Source organism: Mycena indigotica (assembly GCF_014461135.1).
Source record: "Mycena indigotica strain 171206Taipei chromosome Unknown Mind.scaff0003, whole genome shotgun sequence".
Lineage (NCBI taxonomy): Eukaryota > Fungi > Basidiomycota > Agaricomycetes > Agaricales > Mycenaceae > Mycena > Mycena indigotica.
The window spans coordinates 1494087-1507112 of NW_023503002.1; the positions used below are offsets into that span (position 1 = coordinate 1494087).

A 13026-nucleotide genomic window follows, 5' to 3' on the forward strand; every position below is an offset into this window, starting at 1 on the left:
GACATCGTGTTACCGGTCGTTATCTGGGTGCTAGTCGAAGCGGACAAGTCGGGGCCGGAGTGTACATGGAAATGAGCGACTTCCCTTTGAGCCACTTCATATTCGAGAAAGTGAAAGACGATGTTGTGATGTGGGTGCCAATGCTCGTTCATCGCTCAAAGACTCGTGCTTACTGTGGTTCTTCGTAGAATTCGCTTGGGTGAACAACCTGAATTCGTGCTCAATGTTCAGAAGAACTCCCAGAATGAAGGAAAGCTCTTCGTTTTGAACAATGACTCGGAGACGGGACAGCCTTGGATTCAATGGCGATTGAAGCCATTCTAAGTAATTTTACCGTAATAATGTAGACTCCAGTTTGTGACCCTAAAGCTCCAATGGTCCATCTGCGGGCCGGCCGGCCGCTGATCGTGATGCGAGACACTTCACCCCAACTTCACCCATGAAGCCGCCTCAGACAAACAATTACGGGGTCTACCCTCCATCAAAAAGTCGTCCTTTTAAAGCATTTCATAGAGCGTCTCAACAGCCTAGTGGAAGCCCTTAGACTCAGGTGCAAACGTTCTCTCGTTTTTTTTTCCGCGACTTAGAAGCGGCGGCTTATTTGAAGAATGTCTGGAGGACACTACTCGGACCTTTTGGACGTCCGCAGATTCAACACTTACCACATCCATTATCTTATCCATTGCGACTCGCGAAACAACACATGAAGCGACCGCTGCAGCTGGTGTTCTCAATCTCAACCTGATATCATTCCGAACCTCCCAGCAGAAAAGCGAATCGTACAGAAACTCGTTTGTCTCCGGCTTCAGCTGTGAAGCGCCAGATCGAGTCCAAGCTCACCAACGATAATGCTAATGAGGAGGTGACGGACAAAGTAGCCTCATTGTCAACTGGATTTGCGGTAGTGGTTTCATCGCCCTCGAACCCCGGACATTGCAAAAGTTATCAACTTTCCAGAGTATGCGCTTGTGCATCTCTGTCTCCTCGTTAGCCCTTCGAGTGTTCTTATAGTCTCTCCAGCGCTGTTTTGACGCGATACGATACTCTTCCGTCTTTCCAAGTTGCTAAGATACAGCACAATCTTATGGCAGTCCAATTGCACATTTAATTTTTACCGCGCGCTCTTGATGTTGCGCGCTCTTTTTGGGCCGGATTTAGTGATTTTCCCGGTAAATCACGGATACCAAAAGATGGCGCGGTAAAAGTGTCCGCGCGCGCTCTTTTTGGAAACGCGCGCACTCTTTTGCCCAAATGCGCGCTACCTTAAAGTTTGCACAATCCTTTATGGCAGCAGATATGTATGGTATTAGCATAGATACTCATACTCTCAATGCCCCCCCTGGTTGAGCAGCTCAGCTTGAAGCTGACCATAGATCTGGATATAGACACTGTATGGTTGCCATTGTCCATGAATATGTACTAGCCAAAGCTTGCAAGCCTGTCATAACTAGTACTAATTCCTACTGATTCAGAACTGAGCATCACTTGCTATCAGGCTCATACCCAGCCCTCGTTGCAGAGCTTAATCCTAGAGCGTGTATTTCAATCTAAATAGTATCAGTTTTGGGGAAAATCAAAAAAAAGTGTGACAAATGTGACGGTTTTGGGGAGGTGCGCTCTGCAAGAGGGCTGGCGCAAGTAACCCGGACCGAGCACCGAAGCGGTGCAGTTATCCCCGGTTGGTCTCGCTCAACCAAATTGTCGCGCGTCGAGTACTGCGTCTACCCACCCATTCACCGAGTCTCCCGCGTCCGTCGACGCGTCCAACCCTCCGCTCCGGTCTCTGTACCGTCCGAGCCCACGTCCCGGAGCCCCAGTCCATCCCCACTGCCCCCCAAACCGACTCGATGACAAGCGCGGGGCATTGTTGAGGATGAAGCCCGTAGATTGGGCAAGGGAGAGGTTGGCACGGGCAAGGGGACCGCGTCGAGGACACAGAGAGCAGCCCAGGTGTCATGCATGTCATGGGCCATGGCGGTCGGCCACGCCAAACTCGTCTGCGTCACAGGCGCATCCGGGGATAACTGCACCGCTTCGGTGCTCGGTCCGGGTTACTTGCGCCAGCCCTCTTGCAGAGCGCACCCCCCCCAAAACCGTCACATTTGTCACACCTTTTGATTTTACCCGAAAACTGATACTATTTTAGATTAAAATACCGCCTCTCGGATTAGCTCTGCAACGAGGGCTGGGTATGAGCCTGACTTGCTATATATAAGGGCATCTGCACAGTGAAATAGCCCAGACCGTTGACAGCAGGGACAACGACAGGAGGGGGATTAGTTGAAACAACACTGGCAGGTGAGATGATGATCTTGTTTGCAGCCATTGGCCAGTCGAAGATTTCGTTGTGTAGATGCCCTTAAATATATAGTGAGGGTCTAGGTTGCTGCTGGTATTCCTGGCTATGGGTGGCCTCAAGCTGAGCTACGGAACAGAAAGAATTCCACAAATTTGAAGGTAGCGCATTTTCTTTCATTTGGGCAAAAGAGTGCGCGCGTTTCCAAAAAGAGCGCGCGCGGACACTTTTACCGCGCCATCTTTTGGTATCCGTGATTTACCGGGAAAATCACTAAATCCGGCCCAAAAAGAGCGCGCAACATCAAGAGCGCGCGGTAAAAATTAAATGTGCAATTGGACTGCCATACAATCTAACTGGTTTGCCGCTGAAATTTGCGACGACCAACTTGAAGTTATGCACAAAGAATACTCATAGCAGGGTCCTCCTTGACGCCTATATATACCGTAAATGCGGACTCCTCCAAACGCGTTGGCTCCCTACGCTGCGAGTTCGATTGGCCTTGACCAGCCAAGACGCGATTGCCAAAAGTCCTGATATCGATCCAGCGAAAACCTGAGACTCTATGCTGACTGGTGCCCCCCCCTCCCGTCGAGTTAGAGCAGTCGATTAGAATCCGCTCAGTGCTGAATGGGAGGTCAGCACCCCCGAGCCCAACGAAGATAGCTCCTCCATCAATTCGACAGAACCAAAAGGTGAGCTTGCTGGCAGTGAAGAGAGCCTATTTTCAATCGATGCACAGTCCGAAGTCGTTGGTGGAACTCCGATGCGATATGCTGTTATGCATTGTCCTTCGGGCCAGTATTTGACCACGGCGGGAGACATGGGGCCCTATGGTGTTCGCATGACGATGAGCACTACTCAGCACTACTCCCACTCTGCTCACTTTTGAGCAAGATCCAAGGACGTGGTTATGTGAGCATTAGATCATCTTCAAGTGTGCTCCTATTAACTTATGCTGATAGGATTCGGTTGGCCGTTCATGTGGAAGGGGGCTGCCTGAGAAATGGAGTCAAAATTATAGCATATCGAGGCGAGAAGGGTATCTCTGACCAATGGCGTCTCAAGTCGTTTGAGGACCTCTCTCGATTCCATGCCCACGTTTTTCTGTCCTATCCTGTCAAAGTCAATTTGTTTTGCTCTGGCGATCAATTGCTTCCGCGGTGGCTGTAGGAAAAGGAGCTAGATATTGCAAGTTGGTCTACATTGTAAATAAGTCAAGTTCATCGGACGCAGGCGGGCATCAAGCCATAATTAAGGAAGGACTAGATATAAGGAGCTGTAGGCTGTGAAGGAGGGACAAATATATGTAGACACAAACCAAGAAAATCAGAGACCAGTTACAACAGAGATTCGGGGCAGGTAGATCTTACAACAACGTCGAGTCCTTTAATCGTCTCGCATTTCCTCCTCGATAGCGCCGAAACCTCTCCACATCCCTGGGCCGTGGTAAAACTCGGCACTAGGGGACGAGGGAGTTGGCGAAACTGGACCGGCAGGAGCTGAATAGAATACATCTGCGTCAGGCAGTATTGGTTGTGGTTGGATCGTCAAGCGTGTGAGGGGCGGACGAGCTGGGGCGCTCAATGGAACTTGTGGTAATGGGGCATTCGGTGGGGGTTGTGTGGGGGCAAACAGTAAAGCAATGGGACGTTTGCTGGTCAAGGGTTTGCGAGTGCGAAGTCTAGGCGCGAGTTAAGATGATTGATGAATCATTCTGACGAGTGCAACCCACCGATTACTCAGACTGCCACTGCGGATTCGACCCACCATGCTACTCTCCTCCGATGCCACATTCAAGCTGCCACTTCGCGAGCGGGGGGAGTTGACTGCAGCGTTGTGGGCCACGTGCCACGCATTGCCAGCAGCCCGTGTAGGAGATTTGAGCTTGATCGCACTGACTGGAGACACAGCGTTCGTGATGCTTGAACGTCGTTTTCGTGGAATTGGCGAGCGGAGGCCGGTCTTTGTGTACGGCATCGGGGACTCCAGAATAGGCGAGTGTGGATGGTTTTCATCGTCGGTCTCGTCTTCAATCGGATGATAATGCAGCCCAGAGTTGAAGAAGAGGCTATATGGGCTCAGGGTGTGCGTCATGACGTGCGTTTGGAGGGAGTGAAGGTCGGGTAAAAGAGAAGGGGAGCGGTCGTCGGGTGGGAAGAATAAAGTGAGAGACAAATCGCGAGGTCGGCTATTTGAACTGTGACGTGCCATCAGATCGGCTGTGACTCAGTCAAGCTCCACCTTCACATCACCTCACATTTCCCGCTCACAAATATTCTCCGTGGCATGCGACGTACCACAGACCATTCACAGATCCACTCAATTCGGTGTGATAGTTGCCTTAGCTACCGGAAAACGTTGCACAAATGCATCTTTGTCCGTGAGTACTGAAAAGTTCGAGCAATCACGTAGTTACGACCATGCAAAAGACGTGTAGATCAACTCTGGAAGATGTTCTACACATGGGACGCATCTGGTTGAAGCCTTCAGTGAAGTTCAACTTATTCTCTCTTCAGGACCCACACGATGACTCGAATGCCTCCTTCCAAGCACAGGCAAGTTGCAACCATCGCAGCAGAATTCAAGCTATCAAGTCCTTATGATGATCTCATGCCAGCCTCTCAAACCTATAGTATCAAGCATCTGTGTTCAATCTCCTACTCGCGAACTGCTTGATTAAACAACGTTCAAGCGGAGAAAATCCCGAACGTTTGGCCAGGGTTTCCAGTCTCGCACTGCTGAAGCTGCACGACAGTGCCAGATCCCTCGAAGGTGATACACTGGCCGATTCCATTTGAGCCGTCCGTGAGCTCAAATGTGCATCCATTTCCGGCAAGGTCGTTCCCCTGAGCGAACGAATCGCATGCCGCGCAGTTAACTTTGAATGTGGCAGGTGTATCACTAGCAAGGAGCTTAGAACCTGAAACACCGATGCTCTGGGCTTCTCTGCGCTGGAAGGTGAAGAGGTTGGGCTGGTTGCCAACGTTGGCGGTGAAAACTTCGTTGTCATTAGGCTGGTCGATGGTGAACTTGTTATTACCATTCAGTGTTGATGATGCACAAATAGCAAGACAGCCACTTACCCAAGCGACATCGCCCTGCTGAATGAGCCCTGCAGAGATAGTGAAGAGGTCCCATCTAGTTTTGCCTACATCATCGGCAGCCGTTCAGTCGATCCAAATGGTCTACTCAATAAAGTACAAACCAGTGGGATCAGCAGAGGCAACGATACTCAAACCGCCGAGCTCTGGAGCGTCGATTAGCACACAATTCACTCAAAGGTCGATGCCCCTACGTTGGAGAGGGCAAGTATTTTGGCGCTTATGTGTGGCTGGCGCAGCGAACACGACAGACGCCATAGCGGCAAGGAGAACAAACGACGACTTGACGAAGAGCATGCTGTAAGAAGAAAGCAACGGGGGAGAAAAGGTAGCACTGGCAAATGGCGCCAGGCACAAAGCAAAGTGAAGAAAGGAAGGGAATGAAGAAACTCTACTGATGGTGGACCCTTTATACGTTTTCTAGAATTAATTCTAACTCGGTCGGTGTGCTATCCACAGTCCAAACTTGGGCATTTCGTATTGGCCTATTTGTTACAGCTATTCTGGGCTTGAAATCCCGCCAATAACTTGCAAGTATCACCAAGCTGTTCATCTTAGACTTGCGCTCAGGAAGCAGATAGATTCCCTTCCACTCGACATTGGGCGGGGTTTCTATTCTAATATGTTTGTTGGGTTTTACTGAAAGCGAGGTGGGCGTCGAGAAAGAGATGTCATCGTTATCTGATTCAAGTTTAAATGATAATTATTTAATGTTGATCATCTAATCAAGCCACAGAGAAAATCCCAAAGGATTGCCCAGATTGCCAGCCTGACATGGCTGTAACTGCACGACGCTATTTGCGGCCTGGAAGGTGATACACTCCCCAATTCCGTTCGATCCGTTTGTCAGCTCGAATGTGCATCCATCTCCAGCGAGATTGTTTCCCTTTGCAAACGAGTTGCACGCTCCGCAGTTGACTTTAAAGGTCGCAGGTGTTGGGCTGGCAAGCAGCTTAGAGCCAGAGACCCCAATGCTCTGAGCGCCACGGCGCTTAAAGGTAAACAAGTTGGGCTGGCTCCCGACCGCGGCTGTGAATACTTCGTTTGCGTTGGGTTGCTTCTTGCTGAACTGCGAGACAATGAGGAAACATTTCATTGCGAAAGCTTTCGTGAAAAATCACCCAGGCCAAATCGCCCTGTTGAATTAATTTGGAAGATACTTATGGTGAACAAATCCCAACGAGTTTTGCCTGCCAGTGGGTCACGTTACTAAGCAAAACAATTGATGTGGAATTGGTCTGGACTGACCATTGGGGTCTGCGGAGGCCGTCACACTCAAACCGCTGAACGCTGCAACCGTTGAGATCAGCCTAGCAGAAGAAGGAACAAGTGTTATACTGTTGAGTGGACAGACGCTCTGCCGCTTGAATGCCGATGGCGCAGCGGAAACGATTGAGACTACAATCACAAGGAGACCGATGAGACCAGTAAGTTGCATGATGGAGCTTGAGGGGAGACAGGGAAGGGAATGAAAGAAGAAAAATGTGGTTTGTTGACAGGAAGAAGGAAAATGTTGGCACCAGGCCAAAGTGCAAGAAGGAGAAGAAGTGAGGAGAATTGACCCGGGCCGAGGCTCGAGCTCTTGCTTTTGAAGCTTTGGTGTGCACGGCGTAAACACGGAGACTCGGGCGGGCAGCGGGCTCAAGATGACATTCATGAGCTACATTGATCCAATGTCTATACTGCAAACTTCTGGTTGCATGTACTAGAGTTTGGCGCCTTGGCGAAGAGTCAAACTGAGAGAGTTGGGCCCCAAATTCGTAGAGTTATGCTACATTTCGGTCAGCTGACACAGCGTTGCTGGGCCCCGGAAGTGTTGAGAGATTTGAGCGATGATATATGCTAGCTTTCTGTCTGGGGGTGTCCAACCGTCGTTGAACTTGAAGCTTGAAGTCTTGAAAACGCTGACAGATGATGGCATCGATAATTTGTCAGACATCAGTTGCAATCTTATCTAGGTACTGTACATGGATTCCTGTTGGATTAATGATGAAATAGACGCAGCGAAGTGTGAGCAAAGACGATCCCATGTTCATCTGCCGCCTTTATGCACTCAGAATCCATAACACTCCCACTCGGCGCCGCCAAATAACTGACCCCACTTTTCCGTGCCCGATGAACATTATCAGGGAAGGGGAAGAATGCATCGCTGGAACACGACACGCCCTCAAGTTTGACGGCCCACTCTGCTTTCTCTTCGCTAGTAAGCGGTGCAACAGTTCCCTCAAACATACTTTCCCATTGTTCCTTCTCCCCGCCCTCGAGAACTTCACCGCCAACGAAGAGATCAATCGCGTTGGCTTTCTCGGCGCGCTTTACGCCTTTCTTGAACGGCAAGGACAAGACACGGGGGTGGTGGCGAAGCCACCAAATGTCGGCCTTTCCGCCAGCAAGTCGGGTACAATGAATCCGAGACTGTTGGCCAGCACCAAGACCAATGATGGCACCATGCTTCGCGTATGCGACGCTATTGGATTGGGTATATTTGAGCGCGAGGGTAGCAAGGATCAGGTCGGTCTGAGCGTTTGAAGGCAGCTGTCATATAATTGAATTCGAGGTAAAGTGGGACAAGAAAGGGACCGACATCGGTTTTCTTCGTGACTATGTTGCTGAAAAGACCAGCATCAATTTTCGCGTTGTTACGTAATTGCTGTAGGTGCACGCCATAGACCTGTTTGGTCTCAACGGTATCAGGTACGTAGTTTGGATCAATCTACCATTTGTTAGTCGGGTTACGAGCCCAGTAGTTTTATAAAAAAAACCTCGAGGACACAATATTTCCCTCCCTTCTTCTTTGCCAAAACGTCTAGTGCCTCTGGAGAGTACCCTGGAGCGATAATACCGTCAGAGACCTCCCGCGAGATAATCTTGGCTGTAGCGAGATCGCAAGGGGCTGACAGTCCAATGAAGTCGCCAAAAGAGGACATACGGTCTGCCCCACGTGCTCGAGCATACGCACAAGCCAATGGGGTCAGTGCCTCCTTGAGATCATCAACACCGTAGACTTTTTTCTCGGTCTCATCGAGTTCGATACCAACTGCGGCGCCTGCTGGAGAAACATGCTTGAAGGAGGCGGCAGCAGGAAGACCCAGAGTTTCTTGAAGCTCTTTCACAAGCGCATATGAGTTGAGCGCATCGAGCAGGTTGATGTAGCCGGGGGACCCACAAAGCACTATGTGTTGTAAGAAGGCAATTCGACTTGAATTTTATCGGGACGCACCCTTAAACGGCAGTTCTCCCTTGGTAACATATGCTTGTGCCGGCTTTTGATGCGGGTTGGCGCCATATCGGAGGGCGATTCTCTGAACAGAGCCAGCAAGTTTGTCTTTGGGAAGTTCGGCTGAGGCATATTGTTCCCTGAAGTATCCGCTGATAGCATCGTCATATTGGGCTGTCATCTCAAACGCTTTGAGAGCGAGTTTGCTTCGTAGAGTTTGTCCAACATCTCCCCCTCCCGTTTTCCATGCCTCCACAAACTCGGAGTAGTCGGAGGGATCAGAGACAACCGAAACTCGAGCATGATTTTTGGCTGCTGCACGCAAGAGAGTTACGCCTCCAATGTCTATTTCTTCCACCGCGTCCGCCAGAGTGCAGTTGGGTTGAGCAATGGTGGATGAAAATGGATAAAGGTTGCAAACGACGATAGAAATTGGTGAGATTCCTTGCGCCTCCAGGTCCTTCTCGTCAGACGGGATCGAGCGAGCAAGAATTCCACCGTGAACAGCGGGGTGGAGTGTTTTGACGCGCCCACCAAGCATTTCGGGCGCCTTGGTTATATCGGAGACATCTCTACACCAAATTAGAAAACATGTTAATGTGGGATTAGTATACGCACTCAATGGCAATTCCCGCGTCTCTGATCTTTTTCGCTGTACCGCCAGAGCCCAAAAGCCGAACACCAGCTGCATCGAGAGCCTTGGCAAATTCGATGAGACCGGTTTTATCGTAGACCGATAACAGTGCTTGCTATAGCGTGAATGGCAGAAAAGAAATCACGGCCACCATACCGATGGGCTTGCTCATCACGGCTGAAGAAGAAAAATAAACAAGAGATTTTCGGTTCAGGCAGGCATAGCGTGACATCACTGATCGCGGCGTCGTTCTATCCTGTTCCATCCAGCCACCATATCGATTCGCAATTTGGAAAGGCCAGGGTCGCTATGTCTCTTCAAGTGAATCTCTCCAGCAGGGAGATTCACACGGCATACCAAAATGTCTTGAACTCAAACGGCATCGACTGGGCGATATTCACCTATGAGGGCGGCACCAACGATTTGAAAGTACAAGGAACTGGCGACGGAGGACTCGAGGAGTTGGAAGAAGAGTTTTCCGACGGTCGGTGAGCCCAGTTTCCTTTCAAGAAATGAATTCCCTTTCTTACGTGGTATAGGATTCAATACGCCTTTGCTCGTGTCCTTGATCCTAATGTGCCTCACGATGTTGATGTCCGCTGGACCTTGAATACTGACCGCTCGACAGAGCAAACTTCCCAAATTTGTGCAAATCAACTGGTGCGGCGATGGTGTGCCAGAACAGAAGAAGGGACTCTTCCATACCCACTCGAACGCAGTTGCAAGTTTTCTGCGAGGAACTCATGTTGTGCTCAACGCTCGAAATGAGGCAAGTCACTGAAACTTGAACTAGACCTTTCTCCTGAATGATGTTAGACCGATGTTGCGCCCACGCTGATTATGTCTCGAGTCGAAGCCGCCTCCGGAGCCAAGTATTCTGCTCACAAGGAGACTGCCCGTAAGTTCGAGCCCATCGCTCCAGTAGGCACCAACTACAAGCCAGTTGGCACTCCGGATATTGCTGCTATGCGCAAGGCAGCACCGCCTTCGGCCCCAGCTGTCTCAAAACCCGCCTTCGGCGCGCCGAAATCCGCCGCAAGTCTCTATGGGCGCTCAGTCGACAAACGAACGACCGCTCTCGATGATGATTGGTCATCTAGCAGTCAGCCCACTGTTGCTCCTGTAGCCCAGCCGCCTGCCCTTCCAGCGTCTTCCCGTCCACCCGTTTTGCCCACTACTTCTCGTCCACCCGTGTTGCCCGCCACTTCGAGACCCGTTGTCGCCGCAACAGTGAGTCGTAGCAAGTCATAAAATGACATTCACTGACTATCTATGAGCCCGTCGCCCCTACTGTGGCACCAGTAGTGTCGTCTAACGTTCCAACCAAGCCTTCTGAAGATGATCGGATCGGGCCCGTTGGTACAGCATATACACCCGTCTCACTCCCTGCCCCGAAGAAACTCAAGAATCCATTTGCTCAATTTGAACAGCAAGCACAGACGCAATCGCCCCCGCCTCGCGCAGCACCTACAGGGAAACTCACTTGGAGTCAAAGGCAAGAACTAGCGAAAAAACAACAGGCAGAAGAAGAAGCGCGAAGTCGGGAAGCTTCTTTTGTCCCGCCTCCCGTAACCACTGCGCCATCGTTCGCCAAACCAACGCCAGCCGTTGAGAGCCCTCCTGCCCCCCGCGCATTTGTCCCTGTGCCACCCCCACCTCCCAGGTCTCCAGAGCCTGAACCTGAGCCAGAATGGGAGCCTGAAGAAGAAGAAGAAGCTGCTGTAACCGCTTTCTTGCTTGCAAAACAATCGTTGTGTTCACGTGACTCGCTAGCCATCTCCACCTCCACCGCCGCCACCACCGCCACCGCCACCGCCTCCCCCGCCACCGCCTGTCTTCCAGGCGCCTCCACCTCCACCCGTGAGTATCCATGTGTTCAAGTCTTCAGAACATTTGAATCCTGATATTCTAGGTTCGCGAGCCAACCCCTCCAGTCAGTGTTCATGGCACACAAGAGTCCTTCAATCATTTCTCAACTCTCAACTACTAGATTCGAGAACCAACTCCCGAACCAGAACACGCTGCTCTCGTGTCTGGTCAAGGATTATGCGCGGTTGTGCTATTTGACTACGAGGTCAGAGATAGTTGGAAGTTGGCATGTACTGACTCGTATCCATAGGCTACAGAAGAGAATGAGATGAATCTTCTCGAAGGCGAGCTTATCGAGCAGATCGAACAGCTAGACGAGGGCTGGTGGAGTGGTATTGGGCCCGGGGGCAAGTCAGGATTGTTCCCTGGTCCGTTTGTTCGTTCGATCGTCGGATTGAGTGCTCAAATTTCCGTCAGCAAACTACGTTGAACCTGTGGAAAGCGGTCCGGTTGAAGAAGAAGCGCCACCCCCGCCTGTAAATCCCCATTTTTTGACTTAATATTTCTATTTTATTGACAGTCGTTAGCCTCCTCCTCCACCACCACCACCACCACCAGTGAGTCTTCGAAATTTACTGAAAGCATCGTCTCATGAACTGACGAACTCGTTAGCCTCCGCCGGTGAGTTTCCCGAAACGATTGAAAACACGTCAAATAATATTGACCGATGTAGCCACCGGCCGCACCAGCTGCCCCTGCCCCTCCTCCTCGCGTTCCAACGCCCGAACCAGCTCAAGACCAAGGACCAACTGCAATTGCGCTATACGAGTTGGTCGCGCTTCACAAATCCACAACGCAAACTGACTTGCTTCGTAGTTACGATGCAGCTGAGGACAATGAATTATCATTCAAAGAGGGGGATCTAATTGTGGACATTGAAGCAGCAAGTGAAGATTGGTGGCAAGGTCGTGGTCCCCATGGTGGTGTGGGCCTGTTCCCTGGTCAGTCTACTTGCTTTTTCTTGGTAAAGTGCTCTGACTTTTATGGCAGCCAACTACGTAGAACTACAAGAGTAGCCGGTGACTGATTATTATTATTCTTACAAGGACTGAAACAAATTTTTTACTTGGTGCCGCGACTGACTTGACCATTCCCATCCATTCCGTTTCCTGCCAGTACTGAGCATTAGGAAAGATTTCTCCGTTCAATAGAACGATTTGAATCTCCGACATACTTCGATGCATTATTGTCCAACCCTCAATTTTCATCGTGTTCGGCTGTGGGTTACAATCATACCTCCCGCCAGCGTCGGGAAAACCCAAGGCACACACCGTGAGTTAATCCATCTTCTCTATGGCAGGCACACCATAGACTCCGACTTCAAGTTGGATTCGAAGATACCCTCCAAATATGTCCGTTGTTCTATCTGCCGCGCTCTACGCGCGCAAAGGCAAAAACGTGGTTGCAGCGTGGTCGTTCTCCAGCCGCAATGCGCCTACTTATCGTCAACACCCCCGCCATCCGTGGGATGCTCAGCAATTCGGCCGAAAACCACCTCCCCTGAAGATAAAAATAACCGTCACACGACCACAAATACGGCGTTCTGGAATGCGTCCGACGAGAAGTCATCTGTTGGGATGTCTATTCAACTCTCCAGGATGCACAAAAATCGACTCAAATTCGTCCTCCTTCCGTCTTTGCGCAGTGCATGTACGGATAAGTACTGGTCACATGATTGCGACCAGACCACGGAGCTATGCCGGGGCCGGGAAAACTTCTTGATCGCGCCCACAGATTTTCTGGCAAACGCAGGACTTGTGGAAGAAGCAGAAGAAGTTCTAGGTAATCCACGCCATCAGAGGGTGAAACCTTGTACGACATAAAAATCGCGGCGACCTCGTCTTCTGCCTGCCTTTTTTTGCAGCCGACCGTATCTCGAGCTCCGAGTGATGTCCAACTGTCAGAC

The 13026-nt window shown here is 50.6% G+C and overlaps 4 protein-coding genes across 4 annotated transcripts; 1 reads left to right on the forward strand and 3 right to left on the reverse strand.

Annotated features, from left to right (window-relative positions):
- Positions 1-3685: 3685 nt before the first annotated feature.
- On the reverse strand, positions 3686-4393 carry MIND_00316900 (uncharacterized protein; the record flags this gene model as incomplete). The annotated part of the gene is made up of 2 exons (XM_037360026.1): positions 3686-3980; positions 4032-4393. The coding sequence occupies 2 exons, from the start codon at positions 4391-4393 to the stop codon at positions 3686-3688; spliced, it is 657 nt and encodes a 218-aa protein (XP_037222911.1).
- A 1999-nt stretch (positions 4394-6392) lies between these two features.
- On the reverse strand, positions 6393-6922 carry MIND_00317000 (uncharacterized protein; the record flags this gene model as incomplete). Its single annotated transcript, XM_037360027.1, has 4 exons — positions 6739-6922; positions 6649-6690; positions 6522-6590; positions 6393-6469 (listed from the first exon to the last, which is right to left on the reverse strand). Exons 1-4 carry the CDS (start codon positions 6836-6838, stop codon positions 6393-6395), a joined length of 288 nt encoding a protein of 95 aa, XP_037222912.1. The 5' UTR covers positions 6839-6922.
- A 461-nt stretch (positions 6923-7383) lies between these two features.
- Positions 7384-9423, reverse strand: MIND_00317100 (Bifunctional purine biosynthesis protein ade17; the record flags this gene model as incomplete). Its single annotated transcript, XM_037360028.1, has 6 exons — positions 7384-7935; positions 7985-8113; positions 8163-8572; positions 8621-9189; positions 9236-9362; positions 9408-9423. The coding sequence occupies 6 exons, from the start codon at positions 9421-9423 to the stop codon at positions 7384-7386; spliced, it is 1803 nt and encodes a 600-aa protein (XP_037222913.1).
- A 116-nt stretch (positions 9424-9539) lies between these two features.
- MIND_00317200 (uncharacterized protein) lies at positions 9540-12136 on the forward strand (the record flags this gene model as incomplete). The annotated part of the gene is made up of 16 exons (XM_037360029.1): positions 9540-9739; positions 9791-9827; positions 9880-10020; positions 10068-10149; positions 10195-10481; positions 10529-10972; positions 11025-11111; positions 11164-11184; positions 11242-11325; positions 11371-11488; positions 11538-11596; positions 11648-11677; positions 11733-11741; positions 11794-11888; positions 11937-12061; positions 12111-12136. Exons 1-16 carry the CDS (start codon positions 9561-9563, stop codon positions 12134-12136), a joined length of 1824 nt encoding a protein of 607 aa, XP_037222914.1. The 5' UTR covers positions 9540-9560.
- Positions 12137-13026: the final 890 nt, after the last annotated feature.